This window comes from Phacochoerus africanus, chromosome 6 (genome assembly GCF_016906955.1).
Source record: "Phacochoerus africanus isolate WHEZ1 chromosome 6, ROS_Pafr_v1, whole genome shotgun sequence".
Classification (NCBI taxonomy): Eukaryota; Metazoa; Chordata; class Mammalia; order Artiodactyla; family Suidae; genus Phacochoerus; species Phacochoerus africanus.
This window is the reverse complement of record NC_062549.1, coordinates 119080770-119099308: the sequence shown is the minus strand read 5'-3', so window position 1 is coordinate 119099308 and position 18539 is coordinate 119080770. Positions and strand designations below refer to the sequence as shown.

The window sequence follows — 18539 nt, the reverse complement described above, 5'->3', positions numbered from 1 at the left end:
AATTTTTAATGGATCTTCTGTTTTCCAAAGTGTTAGGCCCTTTGAAAAGCATGGTTAGAGCTACAAGTCATCTGTTCAGGGGGGATAATAATAGTACCTTAATCAAAAGGATGTTGTACAGATCCAACGCATCCAGAAATGTAAAGTACCGACTTTACATGGTACCTGGCAAATGTCAGTAGCATTAAATTGTGATTCGCATCCATATTTTTAAAAGACAGGTATATGTTCTAAGGGGAAAGAAATTACACTGTAAGAAAAGATTTCAACGCAATTACCTTTAAGAATTGCAACACAGGTCCTCAGCCTCAGGTCCTAGTCTCTAATTAGGTTTAAAGAACAAAATCCTTTCCAAGACAATGCACGTGCTTGTATCTAATTATGTAAGAGGAGCAAAGCAGGACCTGAAGTTAAAGCTGGTGACTACAAAGGGACCTACTACAAGCCTAACGCAAAATCCATATACAAGTAATAAAACAGCCGCAGACTATTATTTTAAACTTTACTGGTAGATCGCTGAATGATTGCAATTAGTCTTTTTTAGAGCTGTAAAGATGTAATTTATTCTGGGGTATAAATAGAACACATTTTTCCCCCCACTAACATGAACATATATATTCGGTGTGTTTGCTCTTCCCTATTAATTACCATTGCCATTTGGAGGGCTCAACTTGAGCTTCTTGTGTTCTTTAATGTGAAAAATATATTATTAGAATTCTAGAAATTCACAGTGAAAGCATGTTCTAACGGCAGAGAAAACAAGGATCTTTTAACCTGGGAATCTTTCTGGTATCATGCCAACTGCATTCCAAGAACTGTGTAGACATTTGACATTTCTGTTCAGATCATCCACACATGCATTAGTTGACTCTGCATGGAGGGTACCCAGGATGTCGGGTCCTTCCCTAATACTAGACTCTGGGGGTAGAGAAGTGAATGAGACAATTTCTTTGCTCTCAAGGGTCTTGTCATTGAGTAAGAGAGAAAAGTGAAGCAACAACTGCCACCTCAAGTGACAGTTGCTCTGATAGAGGCAGTCATCAGGCCATCTCTGCAGTTAAAGAAAATGATCCAAAGGAAACATGACAGGAAAGCATTTGGAGCTTGAAATCTAGATATTTTATATTCAAAGTCATTCACTAGGGAAAACAGATGTAAAGATAAGAGCAGACCACATCCAAGAGTTAATGAAAAGTTCTTGAGATATTACCTCACACCCCCCCCAATTAAAATAACATTAGAGAAGATGGCACAGGAAAGAACACGCAAGACCTTAGAATACCACACAATTAAGAATGTGATTTGAACGTGCCTGCCACCCCTTCGCTCTTAGCGCCACTAAACCCCTTGCGCACATGGCCATCTCTCACTTCTGTCCTTGAAACTGGCATTTCCACTGAAGCCTGGGGCTATTTCCTGAAAAGCAGGAGACAAGCACCAGATGGCAACGTGCACCAAAGCGGCAGCAGGGTGTAGTGGGGCTGTAACTTCTAGGGATTTAACAGATCAAGTTTCAATTGCTGGAAATCAGGCATGCGCTTTACCTTATCTGGAGCATGGGTTTTCATCTTAAGATTTATCTTAAAATTCCCGGGGAGGTGGTGAGTATTAAATTAATTTATGGGGAAACGTTTAAATAAAAAGTCAATATTCTTTTCTTTTGATGGAAGAGTAGGTGCTCAATAAATTCTCTGAGTAACTAAGAGTGAAATGAGCTCTGGAAAGGATAGATATTAGATTTGAGCAAAAGTAGCAATCTGCAGGTTTGCATGATAAGGAGAAGTGGGCAGAAGAATGGCTTAAGAACATTTAAGAGTTAAGAGCCAGGGGGGCTTTTTTTTCAAATAGCACACAATCCTCTACAACATCCTCTTCCCACTGGAGAATTGTAGCCATTGTGATAATGTTGAGAGAGAAACTGAGTTGAGACCCTTAAGCAAAGCAGGATAGGGCATGTTTCCTAGATGTAAGCATCTGAGTAGGAATCTGGTTGCCCCACTTACTGGCTCTGTGACTCTTGGGTAATGTATGTGACCTCTCTCTGTCTCAATGTTCTCACCTATAAATTGGGGATCCAATGGATGCTTTACAAGGTGTAGATCGAATGCAGCAGCCTATTAGAGAACTAAGCACGGTTATCTGGCACTAAATCTTCAACATATTCTGCGTATTGCTAAGAAATTACCCATGTTTTCAACTTACTTAATAGCAGTGTCCTGATTTCTTTTGATTTAATTTAGTAAATGTCTTCTGGACACCCAAACTTTTCAAGGCACTATGTCAATGACAAAGGTCTCACTTTGAAATCCCAGATCTTAAGGCAAGGGCTGGTAATATACAAGTAACTCCAATCCAAAGACTAACAGGTCCTTTTATAACAATATATATGGACACATGAGGCAGGTGGTGGGAACTGAAGACCGTAGGGAAGGTTTCAGGGAGAAAAGCAACCAACATGTGATCTCATCTTCTACAAGGACAGTTCTTATGGGAAACAAATGTGAAAACGTAAAGCCGAGGCTACAGCATGTCTTTGGGGACATAAGTAACAGGAACACAGGTGTTCATGGTTGAGAGAGTGGAGAGTAGGTACAGAGCAAAATTAAATAAGGCTGATGGAAGCTCTAATACAAAAGACCATGCATAATACAAAAGGTCATTCTAGGACATTTGCACTTTGTTTCATAATTAGGGGGGCACTGTTAAAGGCATGGTTCCATGTGAATTCCAGGAAAACTAGCCTGGAGACATTTCGGAAGATGAAATTAATTGTAGAGAGACTAAAAAAAAAAAAAAAAAAATCTGTATGACATGGTAGTGAGAGCGTGAAAGAAGTGCGAGGAATATTGCTTACCTCAGACAGCACATGAAGAATTTCAGAGCCAGAGGCAACGTAAGAAGCCCCTCATTTCATTGGTAAAAAGTGAGACCCAGGAAGGTTAGGTGACTTGCTCCAACTCTCAGAAGTTAGTGGAATAAGTGAGGGGAGAAACTGGATTTGGCTGGTTCTCAGGCCAGCGTTGATTTACCTCCATGGCATGGCCCTATTTTAATTTGTATCCATTGTGTGTCATAGAAGCCACCTCCATTCTCTTTGTGAAAACTAGTTTAGATTTATACACATTGAATAATGTTATAGACTCATCCTGACCTACTCTTAAAGACACTAACAAGTGTTAGTGTGCTTTTTATAATCATACAGTTACCTACATATGATACTATTATAAGAATAGTTTTATAAATCATAAAGCCCTATACAATTTTATTAGTTTTTATTATTGTCAATATTTAAAGGAAACATTTATCTGTATTAGCTACAAGGCAAAAAATACTAAGGGATGCCATTAAAGATTGCTCTGTAGGGAGTTCCTGTTGTGGCTCAGCGGGGCTACACACTCAACTAATATCCACGAGGATACAGGTTCAATCCCTGGCCTCACTCAGTAGGTTAAGGATCCAGCATTGCCACAAGCTTCAGTGTAGGTAGAAGACGTGGCTCAGATCTGGAATTGCTGTGACTGTGGTGTAGGCTGGCAGCTGTAGCTCTAATTCAACCCCTAGCCTGGGAACTTCCATATGCTACAGGTGCAGCCATAAAAAAGCCAAAAAAAAATTTTTGCACTGTAGGAAATGGAAAATCCTATAATCACTGTGTGTTGACGTCTGACCACCGGCTTACTGGCCACCAGCTTTAATAAAATTACTTTGATCTGCTAATATTTCTTTCAATTTGAATTTCGTTTGAATATAATCCATTAATAGTTTAAACTTCACATTCTGTATGATTTGGGAATGCTTATCAGAATTGATTCTTGGCCTCCCATTTAAAATTTGTTATTAATATAAAAAGATTCTTTTTCTCTTCGATTATTTCTTGCATATGAGTGGTATGAATACACACAATTATATTCTTTAGTTCTTGTGACATTACTCATCTCAAAACCAAGTTAATTTAACTTAGAAATTTCTTACATAAGTGTTGCTCTTCAAAAATGAGGGTAGTGATGTTTAAATCCTCTGTTATCAATGACTCGCAGCTTTTCTCCTGCAGCCTTAGACTCTCTTTAGCCCCAGGTTGGCATCTTCCTTTTTTCTTGACATGTTATAGCTAAGAAGCATCTCAGTTTTTTAAATTTCCAAAACAAAACTTTAGATGCCTCCTACTCAAGCTTCTCCCAGGTTTCCCCATCCCAGTAAATGAGACCTCTGGCCCCATTGCTCAAGCCCATCAACATTTACTGTTTCCTTTTCAATAACAACTCATCCACAGGTCCTGTCATTTTTGTCTCCAAAGTTATACCCAGAATCTGCCAACTTCTCTGTATGTCAGCACTGAAATCCTAATAAAACTGCCATGTCTTGCCTGGATTATTGCAATTGCCAAGGATGCACGAGCAGGTAAACCTCACGAGTATAGGGAATTTTCTCTGTTTTGTTACCATTATATTCGTCACCTCAGGGGAGGGCTTAAAAACTAGGCACTCGATAAATATGTGTTGAGTTTGAAGAGGCTTCTAAATTTTCACCCTGCTTCTACTTTTGACCCACCCAAATCATTCTTAACTCAGCTGCCAGGGTGATCTTTATAAAATATATTTCAAGTCTCACTATACCTCTGCTTAAACACTCCAAAGTTATTTCCAAACATACTTTGAATAAAGTACTAACTCCTGCCATGGCCTTCAATTCTTTGCAAAGTCTGGTCCCAAACCCTTCTCTCTGACTTCGTCTTACATCACTTCTCCCTTTTGACTGTGCCTTTTACCTCGTTTTTATACAATTAGTTTATTCTTGCCTATTCAAGACTCTTTAAATGATACCCACCTAGGCAGGGCTTCCTTGATCAAAAATAGCAATCCAGGCACTCAGTTACCCCAGCCCCTAGCTTTTTCTTCTTTATATGTTCTTTCTAATATTATAATTTTTTAGTTTTTTTTAATCTGCCTTCCTCAGCAAGAATGAAATCTTCAGAATAAGGACTTTGTCTTGTATCACAGATGTATTCCCAGAAGCTAGAACAATGCCTAGTACTAACTAGTAGGCGCTCAACAGGTATTTGTTGAATGGATAAATAAATGAGCCTTGAGTATCATACATGGTAGCTGACCCTTTGTGGCTATCATCCCACCAGTTTATGACTATCTCAGAGGACTCTGAATTGACCATGTCTATGGCAAAGAAAAAGAATGGAACCTGTCTTACTGTAGGCTGGGAACAAAGTGGACTTCCCACATGAGAAGAAAAGTTTATTCCTGTTGTCGACATGCTAAAAACAAGGCAGCTCTCTGACCTAGATAAAATGTCATGACAGAGTCCATAAAATGTTTCACTAAAATTGATATAGTCTGTAGATTTGTCTTTTTCAAATTGGCAGCAGAAAAATCAATAGTACCTAGCAAATGTCATCTTTTGAAAGACATTTCTTTTGTTTGCCCTATCCTCTAAAACTGTTATTTTCTCTCTAGAAATTATTTTTCTCCTCACAAGTTCCTGAGCAAAGGGTAATTATAAGAATCTTTTATTTATGAAAACCATTTTCCTAATCTTCAGATAATTTCTCTCCTGTATTGCTACATAAAGGTAGCATGGTTCACACTTTTTCTTGGCTACAACATAATCAGAGAATAAAATTCCTAATGCCTGACTATATAGACCTTTTCAAATCTCTTTTTAAATCTCATTTAAATGAAATAAAAAAATGTCTGTATGATGTTACTACATGTGTGTCAATTCCATATCTACGCCAAAGCTAGCACATACCGTCTGTTAAATTTTTTGCTTTGAAAGAAAGTTCAGTTGTTGAAAAGATAAAAGATATCTTTGAAGACAAATATGTTAGGAGCAAACACTGTAATTTAATCCAAACATACACTGTAGGAAAACAATGTAAAAAATTACTTTTCTCCCCAATATTATAAACATTTTGTTCAAATCACTCTTTCTTAAAAAAGCAAAACTGATGTAAAAGACAGAGTGAAAGATACTTTTTAAAAAAAGAGAAACATCAAGGAGCAGAAAAATATAATTCCTATTTTGAAGACAAATGTAAGTCTTGAAACATGCTTCCATGAACTACAAAAGATATTAATATATAAATAGAAAAATACATGGATAAAAACCTGAAAAAACTGGCAGTTTCAAGGAGACTAATATCTTAAAGGACTGAAATACATAATATTAATGAAGGAAAGTGTTTTCACTCATATATTGGTTTATTATATATACGCATATATATTTGAAAGACACTGTTATGCACGTTTTAGTTTAAATATTAAAACAAGTAAGGTTAAGCCCCTACCATAAGGAGATTTTCATCTAAGAAGCAGAGCAAAGGCTGTAACTAATCTATACCAGAGAACTGTAATAAAAAAGAGTCTGTACTAATTGCCTAAAAAGAAGTACCAGGAAATTAAGAAAGGAAATTACTCTCCAAAAAGATTGCCTAAATAAGGCAAATGGAAAAGATGACATTTAACGAGACTATATTATTGCCAATAGTTGGAACAGCAACAGCAAAAACAATAAAACATGTCTAAGCAGGTCTTCACTCCAGGTACTGTTAACTAATACTTCACTTAATCCTTACAACTACCTGTGATGATGGGTACTATCAATGTAGCTATTTCATAGATAAGAAAACAGGTTTAAGAAAAACATTTCCAGGGAGTTCCTATTGTGGCACACCAGAAATAAATCTGACTGGTATCCATGAGGATTGCTGGCTGGGTCCCTGGCCTCACTCAGTATGTTAAGGAGGCATTGCTGTAAACTGTGGCAGAGGTTGCAGATGTGGCTCAGATCCTGTGTTGTTCTGGCTGTGGTGTAGACTAGCAGCTGCAGCTCTGATTTGATCCCTAGCATGGGAACTTCTATATGCTGCACGTGCAGCCCTAAAAAGCAAAAAAGAAAAAAATAAAAACATTTCCAAGGTCACACTGCTAGTGAACAGAAGAGCTTGTATTTCAAAGAACCTCCTGGGTGACTTGAAAACCTAATGGCCCCATTGGTTTTACTACAGTACATAGTAAAAGAAAGAATTCTGAGCATCTCTCCACACACACATGTACACATTAGGTCCATGGCTACATTACAGTGGACTCTGAAGTAATCCGCAGAATTCAAAGGTGAATTCTTGTCTGTACTAGGGAAGATGATCACGTTATCTGGGTGATGTGAATGGCCTCAAATCTATTTCCCATTAACAAAATACATGTAGATGACCTAAAATATGAATTAACGGCATCAAATAATGTGGATTATCTAATCTGATTAAATATTTAACATTCAAATTAATTGAGGACAATTATAACTTAATTTACTGAAACTATGTTTTTAAGATAATGTTTATGCTAAGTGACACTTTTAACTAAAGATTTGTGAATAGAAACTCTTGGTTAAACAGAACTTGAGGCTAAACAGTACCCCCATGAGTTGATGCCTAATTGTATTTCATTATCCTAAAACTCTACTCCCATTTTTGGAAAGGAAGCATAGAATAGTCATTAAGAGATAAGACTCTGTTGGAATTCCCATTGTGGCTCAGAGGAAACGAATGTGACTAGGAACCATGAGGTTGTGAGTTCCATCCCTGGCCTCACTCAGTTGCTTAAGGATTTGGAGTTGCCATGAGCTGTGGTGTAGGATGACTTGGATCTGGAAAAGACCCTGTGGCTACAATTCATGGGTTCAAAAACCCATTCTGCCATTTACTAAAGGAGACTGGGCTTATCCACCTGCAAAGTGTGGATGACAGTAACCCTTATGTCATAATAGAAAGTTTGAAGTTAAATGAGTTTACATCAATTAATAAAATTAATTGAAATTTTTAAAACAGGAAGTTGACACATATAATTGCTATGTGAACTATCTGTTAAACCAAAATACATTTAAGTGGAAAATAGTCATTGTGCACATACACCATGAAGTGTTGATTTATTAGTGAAGGCTCGAAAGCAACTATTCCTGCATTTCAGGAGAAGGAAGTGGTGAGGCGGGATGATCAGATAGTTGGGGAGGGCAATGACCATGGATTCTGATAAGAGACATCTAAGTGTTTGGACATACTTTTTGCTTTCTCTGTTGAAAAGCATCCATCTGAAAAAACAGAAGGATAATGCTAGATTAATTATCATACATTTAAATCTTTCCAATAGACCTAATTCTCACCTCATTACAAAAATACTTCTTGGGAAGAGAAGGCATAAATTGTTTTGTAAATTTATTTATTTTCAAACAAGACAACCAGAAATCATGGATGGTCAATAATGTTTTTATCAAAAACTTGTTCTGTTTTTTTCAATAAATATTGCATCCTCCACATGTAACAAAGCCTTAAACTAAGTAATTTTTTCAGTGTTATAGAAATCTGCATTTTCAGATTCTGAAAGGCCCAGCATCAGACAATGCATTTGAAATATTTTTTCTCTAGTTGAGAGCAAGTCTCTCCTAAGTTTATGGCCCTTGATGGCCAAGTCCATGTCTTGTGTGTCATATCATAGTCAGGACCCACGTAGTATTTGTATGACCCACACTGTAGATTGAATGAGTGAATAATCGAATTTATACCACAAAGTCTAGAAAGTAAATTGTGCCTAGTTTAGATTAACCAGACAAACTAGAGGACATCCAGTAAAATTAGAATTTCAGTTAAACAACAGATAATTTTTAGTATAAGTATCTCCCAAGTGTTGCATGGGGCATACTTATACTAAAAATGATTTATTGCTTATCTAAAATTCTAATATCACTGACTGCCTGCAATTTTGCTTGCTAAATCTGGTCATTCTAGTATAGCTATTGTAATGAATTTATATTTACCCATTTATTCAGTTAGTCATTCATCAACAAGTATTTATTGCTTCATTAAGTTATTAAATGATGCACTGTTTGCCTACAATGAGCCAAGAACAATTCTATGCCTCGGGGACTCAGCAATAAATAACAGTGGCAGACTCTAACTTCATGGAGCATATATTTCAGTGGGAGATGGGGGAGAGAAAAATAAATATGGGAAGTTTCAATCAACAAGACAATTTCACTTAATGATAAATGCCATGAAGAAGTCAAGCAAGCTGATAAGGGTTTAAGAGGGAAGGATGGGTCAAAGGCTACCTTAGATAGAAAGTACAGGAAGTCATCATTAAAGGATGAAGAGAAGCCAGTCAGACAAAGATCTGAGGGAGAGTATAAAAGCAAGAAACAGCAAATGCAAAACCTGTAGGTAGAAATGAATTTGACTATTAGAGGAAAAGAGTAAAGACCATAGGACTATCAAACTGAAAAGCTTTTGCACAGCAAAGGAAACTATCAAAAAATGAAAAGGAAACCTACCAAATGGGAGAAAATATTTGCAAATCATTTCTAATAAGAGGTTAATGCCCAAAGTATATAAGGAACTCATAAAACTTAATAGCAAAAAAACCAAAAGCCTAGCAACTTGATTGTGAAACGGGCAGAAAATCTGAATAGACAGTTTTCCAAAGAAGACATACAAATGGCCAGTAAGTATATGAAAAGATGCTCATCATCACTAATCTGAGAAAAATGTAAATCAAAAATGAGATACCACCTCACACTTGTTAGAATGGCTATCATCAAAAAAAACAAGAAATAAAAAGTATTGACAAGGATGTAGTTAAAAAGGGAACCATTGTACACTGTTTGAGAATGTAAGTTGGTACAACAACTATGAAAAATAGTATGGAAATTCCTTTAAAAATTAAAAATAGGACTACCATATGATCCAGCAGTATTTATCTAAAGAAAACTAAAACACCAACTGGAAAAGATATGTACATCTCCCCACCCCCACCCAGTTCACTGCAGCATTATTTACAGTAGCTGAGACATGGATGCAACCTAAGTGTCCATCAATGGATGAACAGGTGAAGAAAATGTGGTACATATATACAATGGAATATTATTCAGCCTTCAAAAAGAAGGGCATATTGCCATTTGGGACAATGTGGGTGGACTGTGAGGGCCTTATGCTAAGAGAAACGAGTCAGGCAGAGAAAAACAAGATACCATATGATCTCACTTATATGTGGAATCTAAAACAATAACAGCAAAAAAAAACCACTCATAAATACAGAAAATGAACAGATTGGTGGTTACCAGAGGTGGGTAATTAACAGTGGGAAAAATGGGTAAAGGGGGTCAAATATTACAGATGTTCATTTATAAGACAAATAAATCCTGGGGATGTAACGTACAATATAGGGACTATAGGCAATAATACTGGATTGTATTTTGGAAGTTGCTAAGAGAGTAGATCTTAAAAGTATTCATCATAAGAAAATGTTGTAACTATGTGCAGCGATGGACGTTGACTAAACTTATTACAGTGATCATTTTGCAATCTATACACATATTGAATCACTATGTTGTATGCCTGAAACTAACATAAGGTTATATATCAACGTGTCAATTATTTCTCAAGAGATCAAAGATCAGTTGGATTGCAGTGGGTAGGGGGCTGGGGGAATAGTATAAACTTGGTATAAAAAAATGTGAGAAACTGAAGCAAGAGCCTGATCATGCAGAAACTTGCATTCCGTGATGTGTCATTTGGATTTTATTCAAGTAGACTGGGAACCACTGGGATGGTTAAAACAGGGAATAATATGATCTAAAACATTCTCAAAATATTTGGGAGGCTGGGTAGAAAAATAGATAGGTGGGCCAAGGAGGGTAAACATGAAAGTGGAAGCACTGAGGAAATTATCCAAGAGTAAAGGTGAGGCATGGCATGTGACAGAGAGAGATGAAGTGGAGCTCTATTTTGAAGGTAGAAGCAATACTGACTATGAAAGATTTCAACTCCAAGACCAGAGAGGAGTGGTGAGAGAAGGGGATAACTACAAGATGTACTGATTCTGTGCATGACCTGGATATAAGAATAAATTGATCTTCTATGTTCTTCATTCTCAGTTGCCTATATTGGCATCATCAGTGGTTAGCCTGTATTTCCTTGAACTCACGGATGTCTTCAAACCTGTGCACTCCGGATTCAGCTGCTATGACCGGAGTCTTAGCATGCCCTACATTGAACCCACCCAGGAGGCAATTCCATTCCTCATGCTGCTTAGCTTGGCTTTTGCAGGTCCTGCAATTACGGTAAGAATTGCTCCCGAACTGTGTTTGTCCGTCCCAGAAGACTAAGAATGACCACATTTATATATAATAAATGGGTTAAAAGCAAACAAAAAATTTCTGATACATTCCCTCACTGATGTACTTTTCATGTGCTCATGTAGTATCTAAAGTCTGGGAAACTGGAGCTAAAAAACATATAGCCAACAGATCTCTTTCCAAAAGTGTGTGTTGCTGTCACTTTCTTTTTACCAGGTTGGCATTTTTATGGATTCTGAGCACTAAGCATCAACAACCATACAGTGAAGAGCATAACTCATATCCACCCCCCTCCCCAAATAAAATACCTTAGATTCAGAAGAAGCATTTGCATTTAAAAATATACAATATAAGGAAGTGCCCTAACCTTCTGATATTGAATTTAGAACATAATTGTTTTTTGTTTGCTAACAGACACATTGTAGGTAATACACATTCCTTAATAAATCTCATTGGCTTTATCTTTACATCATCTCTTATGCCCTTAGAATCTACCTAAAGGACAAGAAACATGTTTCATAATTAAATTTATTTCTAATGGTAGGAACTCTTACTTTGCTTTCATATGATCATGAATGTCAGAGGAAGTGGTTATTAAATATAAAAAAGCTTATTTGATTGAAGTTTTTATGAATCTCTAATGAATTGGTCTATTCTGGTTGAGTATATAAGCAGTTTTAGAAAAGTCTCTGCATAGACCTATACTTTTATATAGTGGCAGATTTGTTTTCTTAAAAAATTCCCTGTATTAAATAACCGTAATATGCTATTTATACTATAAATAAATTACATAAAATATTCTTAGAAGATAAAACCAAAACTTGATTTTCTATAGAACTTTATCCTACTTAAAAAGTCTTAAAATACTTTGTAAATAAAGAAGTTATTTGAACTTAAGTAACTCCATGGTGATTGGAACTATTAATGATGTACTTAGTAAGCAGCTGAGTCTCAAACTAATAAAATCCATTTAAAGTGCAATATTGCTCAGAATAACAGCATTTTCTGGCGATTTCTCTAAAGACTCATAAAAAAAATCCATATCATCCAGTCATTTGACAAGAGCCAAAAGAATATATGCTTCAAATCTATTAGGCCAGAAAACATTTTTCCTTGTTGGAATGTAATGCAGAAATTATTATAATTGATATAAAGTAAAATAAATAAAATACTGTACGAATGTTCATGATTCTGCTAAAAGACAGTGTTGATATCTAGTCATTTACATAGTTTGCTTTTTATATACCCAGAAGTCTTTTGGTTTTTTTCCCCCCAGGGTGTTTTACTAAGTGGCTGGGAGAGCAAGTCTAACTTGTAGCCATTCCTGCCAGCACCACTTACCTCACAATGATCCCTTTACTGACACTGTTATAGGTCTTAGTTGACAGTGACCTTGGTCTCATCCTTGTGTTCCTGCTTCTCTGACTCCCTCATTTCCAGTAACAAATTCTCAGTGTGCAATTAAGGGTGCTCTCTGGGGGATTCTGGGCCAAAGTGTTCTTTCTTGAGCCTTGAGAAGTGAAAGGACAAATTTGCCATGACATGCTTCTACCAAGTTGACCTGGGGAGCCCAGTGCCAACTTCTTCCACAAAGACCAGCGGGATTCCTGGGTCTCCCCAGGGCCTCCAGAACTGCTGCTTGCCTTTTAGTGGAACAAGAGGCAAACTAGGAAGATATTTAAACCACAGGGTCCCTTAATCTCCCCCATGTCACTCAAAACTTCAGGACATCCCAGGATGTCAGGGATTCTTTGCTTCCATACTGGCTTCATGGGTTTGAGTAAACAACTTGATGATAAAACAAATCCTGACTTTAATGACAGCAAATACTATCTTCCATGAGTTTCTTTCTAAACATATATCGTATGTCTTCTAAATGTCTTTCTAGTTTCATTTTCCCTCTGTTTTTAAGGACTTTCCCTAAAACACTGATCCTGTGCTTTGGACCTGGAGTCATCATGTTCTAGAACCATAATTCTGTCTCTAATTTTTATTTATTTATTTATTATGTATTTATGTATTTATTTATGTATTTATTTTTGTCTTTTTAGGCCTGCACCTGCGGCATATGGAGATTCCCAGGCTAGAAGTCGAATCGGAGCTGTAGCTGCCGGCCTATACCCACCACACCAATGCCAGATCTGAGCCGAGTCTGTGACCGACACCACAGCTCATGGCAATGCCATATCCTTAACCCGCTGAGCAAGGCCAGGGTTGGAACCTGTGTCTTCATGGATACTAATCAGATTCATTTCTGCTGGGCCACGATGGGAAGTCCTCTGTTTCTAATTTTAATACATATGTTCCTGCTCCAACTCCTCTCCCCCCTCTTCCTGAATGTGAGAATAACAGACTCTAATCCCTGATTTTCAAGGATGCTGTTTTCTTTTTATCTTTATGGAAGCAAACTTGTTCCAAAATGGAGCAGTGGGGGAGGCGGGGAGGCTGAATCCTCTAATTGGAAATGGCTTTCAGAGCCCATCTGTGTGAGGAGAGACACTTCCAATCTTCACCCATAGACATGCAGAGAAGACAAAGCAAAACAGACCTTTATATGAACAAAAGGAAGACCAACTGATTTTTTTATGTAGCTTTTACATAAAAATTGTTTAGTGTTTGCTTCTCAAAATGTTATGCTTTGAAGGATGTTTTAAAAATAAGTTATCTTCATGATGTTCAAGAAACTGTAGAAAGTTCCTTTTATGTCTCTGAAATGCATATTCTTATTTCTCTGAAATTATCCTTAAACTGGAAAATTTCATCCTTAATATTAAATTTTCATGTGCTTTAAAGTGATAATGAAACAAGCATTTTGCTTAGTCCTCTGGAGACTGTTTCTAGGGGAAAACAGCATAGACTATCTGGACTCATCCTAAATCTTCACGAAATCTACATAAAATAGGAAAAAATAGTGTATGTTCTCTTCCCTGGAAGCAAAATTTTACTACATCTTATTAAAGGACAAGTGCATCTAATTTTATAGAAGAAGTCTATTGAAATTTGGATATAGTTTCTAGAAGGTAACCTTAGCTTCAGGAGACTATAGTGTCCTTTGAGTGGCTATTCCAAGGACACTGTCCACCGTATAATAAGCAATATATTTCCTCTCTACATTTTCCCTGAAGCAGTGAAACAGTCACTTCAGCATCTTTTCCAAAAACCTGTCCATATTTAACACGCAAAAAAAAAAAAAAAAAAAGGTATTGTTTCTCTTCAGGCTTGGGTACGGCATCAACAGAATATTGTGAAAAGATACTTGTCATAGACTGTTTTCTATTTACAAATGACAACAGCAACAAATAATTTTGCTGTCAACACCTAATCCCTGAAACCATATTGCATCACAAGAGTGTGCGTTCAGAATGGGGAAACACTGAGGCGCATTTGGAAACATGCATTAGGAAGCATCTCCCCTTCCCCTGAGGAGAACTCTAGCTTTAAAGCAAATTAAATCATTTTGAAAATGTATGCAGTGACATATAGATCAAGGTTAAACGAACAGAAGTGTGCGGAGAAAATTGATGTGCTCCTTCGGGAGAGGGAGAGTTGGGTAACGTCAAAATACTAACAAGAAACCTCCATCCATAATCAAGCCAAAGAGTGTGAAAGCGCTTTCCTGACATAATGAGTTCTGAGCATATTAAACAACTAAATCACAACCCCTAAAATCTCAAGGTCACTTGAGATCATGACTGTTGTGTTGTGTGATAAGAAACATTTCCCTAATGAAACGGAACACATAAATTCTTCTGTAATATAGCATTTAGAAACAAGAATAGAATCACTATTTATATGACAATTAAAAAGACAAAATTATTCATAGAATTACTAGTGAAGATGAAATTGATGTCTTTTAGTGGATTTCAGAACACATTTTAGAAATGAGAGGTTAATTTTCTTGAAATGATGAATTTGAGATTACTATAGTATTCTATGTACGTGGTGTGTCGTGTTATGTCTATCAGTGCAGAATATAGAATCTCTGTGTCCCTATGTCTAACTTAAGGTGGTAGAAGCTGACAATTTTCAAGAAGTATAAATAAGTTAGTAGTCAATGCTTTGAAAAATATTCCTTTTGATTATTTCTATATGATTGTTCATAAAGAAACTTATCATGGATGCCACCAGATTTTTCACACATGTATGGTTATTGGTAGAGTTTCATCAAGAAAATTATTTTTAAACAAATAAAGGTTTTTTATAATTGTACACACACCCTATTACCTATGGAACTAAATACAGCAGATTGAACATTTGAAGCAGAAGGTCATACGCTTACTGTTATTAGTTTAAAAAAATCATAATTTTAAGTACCTTACAAAAATGTTAAGTTGGTATTGAGAACTGGGACGTTCCCCTAGAAAATCTGTTTCAGTCCATAAAAATCATGCTTATCATCTTTAAAGTAAAATGATCACTTACATCGAAGGGACCGCCAGGATCTTATATAACCCTATGTTTCTCGGCTCCACATTTTTACCATACCAATTTTTTCTTCATTTAAAAAACTGAGTCACATAATATTTTGAACATGCATAAAGGGACATAAAACCATATCAATTCTAATTTCACAGTAATCTCTTTGGCACAGTCATCCCGAATATTTGAAATTTTTCACATTAAGAATCTCATAATTCCCAATCTTGCTTTTCTTATGCAGAATAACCACAGTGAAGGCAACAAAAGCAAACCCCACAAGGCCAGGTACTGTGCTAGATAGTGAGCGTAAAAGGTAAGAAAGAAAGGGTCTTCCCTCAATGGGTTATAGTCAAGTGAGAGATAATCAAGTGAATAACTGAAGTTGCACTAATCAAGCAATGCCAGAGGGAAGGACGGGATATGAAGGGAGCCGCACAGAAGGGGACATAATTCAACTTAGAGAACAGTAAGGGATTTCAGGGAAACGTTCCTGAAGGAAATGATGCCTCCATATATTAAGTTTCTTCACTGATGTCCTGTATCCTAGAATCTTATGGCAAGTGTTCCTTATCTTAAGACAATCCTTCTGATACGACAGTAAGGTTCTCTGATCATTGTAAACACATTTTCTAAATATTTCATATCTAAGAAACATTACTCGGTATGAATGGATAAGTTCTCAGAAATGTCTTTAACCATGTCAATTCCATTTCCATTGTCCTGTTTTCATCCAGGAGTTACTGCTTATCTAGATTCTCTTATAATCCACATTCTCCAGTAAGATAGTTACTAGCCACACATGACTATTTCCCTTGAAATCTGATTGATTTACATTTTAAATAATTAACTAAATACAAATAAAATGAAATTCAAAATTCAGCTCCTCAACGGCAGTAGCTAAATTACAAGCACTCAGTAGTGGCTACCATCCTGGACAATGCAGAAAATATATCCATCATCACAGAAAATTCAACTGGATAGCTCTCCTTTGGAGAGCACTTTTCTACCTGCATGCATGCTTTTCATGGGTTGATCCTTCTGCTCAGTCCACAGACTGGTTTATTGGTTTATCTGCTGATAAAATATTCCTGATCCTAACTCTGGTACTTATTTCATTCTCCCCTCAGGCATCTTGTTCACATGGTTTCAAGATTCTAAGAGTTAGGGCAAAATCCGTCACAGTGTGACTAATCAGTTAGGTGTCACTGGGTATTGTTGGGCATAGGGAATGTCTGGCTACCACAACCACATTAAAATACCAGGATGCTATCATTCCCTTGACTTGTATGTAGGAGCAGAGAAGAGACAACTAATGCTTTTTCTTTTTTTTTTTTTTTGGTCTTTTGTCTTTTTAGGGCTGCACCCATGGCATATGGAGGTTCCCAAGCTAGGGGTCAAATCGGAGCTGTAGCTGCTGCCTATACCAGAGCCACAGCAATGTGGGATCCAAGCCGCGTCTGCAACCTACACCACAGCTCATGCAATGCCACAGCTCATAGCAACGCCGGATCCTTAACCCACTGAGCGAGGCCAGGGATCGAAACCTCAACCTCATGGTTCCCAGTCGGATTCGTTTCCACTGTGCCACAACCAGAACTCCAACAACCAGTGCTCTTTATAGCACCCTGATTGCTTACTTCTCACTGCTTCCTCAACGACTCAGGAGAAAGTGCACATGTCTCTAAAGCTTTTGTGAAAAATACATCTTTACTTGACTGAGTTGACAGCATGTTCAACTTCTAATTCATTTGTACCCATGGAGCCCATTTTGAACACCCTCTTGTCGTTGCAGATTATGGTAGGGGAAGGAATTCTCTACTGCTGCCTGTCCAAAAGGAGGAATGGGGTTGGGCTGGAACCCAACATTAATGCTGGAGGCTGCAACTTCAACTCTTTCCTTCGAAGAGCCGTCAGATTCGTTGGTGGGTGTTGGAAACCACAAAGAAAGGAGATGTTTTTCAAATAGAAATGTTATATTTAATTACAGATATTAAGTCCTTAAAGCTATACTTCAGAAGCATAATTTCGGGTACATGGTGAATTTTACATTATACCAAAACAAAACAAAACAAAAAAACCCAAAAAAACTGGGTTGTTAAAACACCCGGATTTGAGCTTTGGATCTAAAATGTGTTATTTACAGTTATAGTTCTTGTTTTGAGAGCTAACATCCATGCATTTCAGTGTACTTTTGTCTTAGCCCTGGGAGAAGCATGAATTTACTTTCAAATGGTTTATTGGATCTGTGTTCATTTTTTCAAGCGGGGAATAAATGTCAGCAGGCCAGTATGAAAGGATAGCTCTTCAGAGATTACTTTAGCCACATCAATGATTCCCTTTCAATTGTCTTGGAGTGTTTTCACCCAGAAGTTACTGCCCGTGGAAATGTCACCATTTTCTCTATATCACATCAGGGCCATTTTCCTTAGTTACATCAGCTAACTTTACCTCCTATTTTGAGGAGACCTACAGATAATCCACAGGCTTGCATCAGAATCAAACCAGTGCCTAAGTCTTCATCTCTTCTGATTAGCCTGTGACCATCTTAATAGTATTTCAATCACAGACCTTTAAAAAAAAAAAAAAAAAGCCTGAGTTGAAAAGTCAAGCCATAGGACATCACACTAATGTGAATGCCTTACATTCATTCCCAGTAAATCGGTAAACATTTATTTTTCCTTTTAACCTCTTCAACTCAAAGGAATAGGTAGTTTCATGTAATACCTAGTAGATAAGTCAATACAATCATTTCTTCCACTAGAGGAAGAAATCTGGTCTAAACCATTCCCTAGACCCTGCCCCATGAAGAAAGGCACCTCATGTCTAAGGCAAGAGGAATCCCCTTACCAGGGTCAGGAACTAAGGTAAGGAAGTAAAACTTCAGGACTTAGAGCTGATCTCAGAAGTTTTTCTAATGTAGCAAATTACCATGGCAAAGGGGCACATAACCTCTCTGAAAACTCTCATGCCCGTGAGAATGGTCCATC

The 18539-nt window shown here is 37.0% G+C and overlaps 1 protein-coding gene across 1 annotated transcript in view; it reads left to right on the top strand.

Moving 5' to 3' along the window:
* Nucleotides 1-18539, top strand: part of PLPPR4 (phospholipid phosphatase related 4) — a 37953-nt gene that overhangs the window by 7143 nt on the left and 12271 nt on the right. The window contains exons 2-3 of the mRNA XM_047785218.1: nucleotides 10933-11118; nucleotides 17345-17474. Of these exons, the coding sequence (XP_047641174.1) occupies nucleotides 10933-11118; nucleotides 17345-17474 (316 nt within the window). The remainder of the gene's footprint in view (nucleotides 1-10932; nucleotides 11119-17344; nucleotides 17475-18539) is intronic.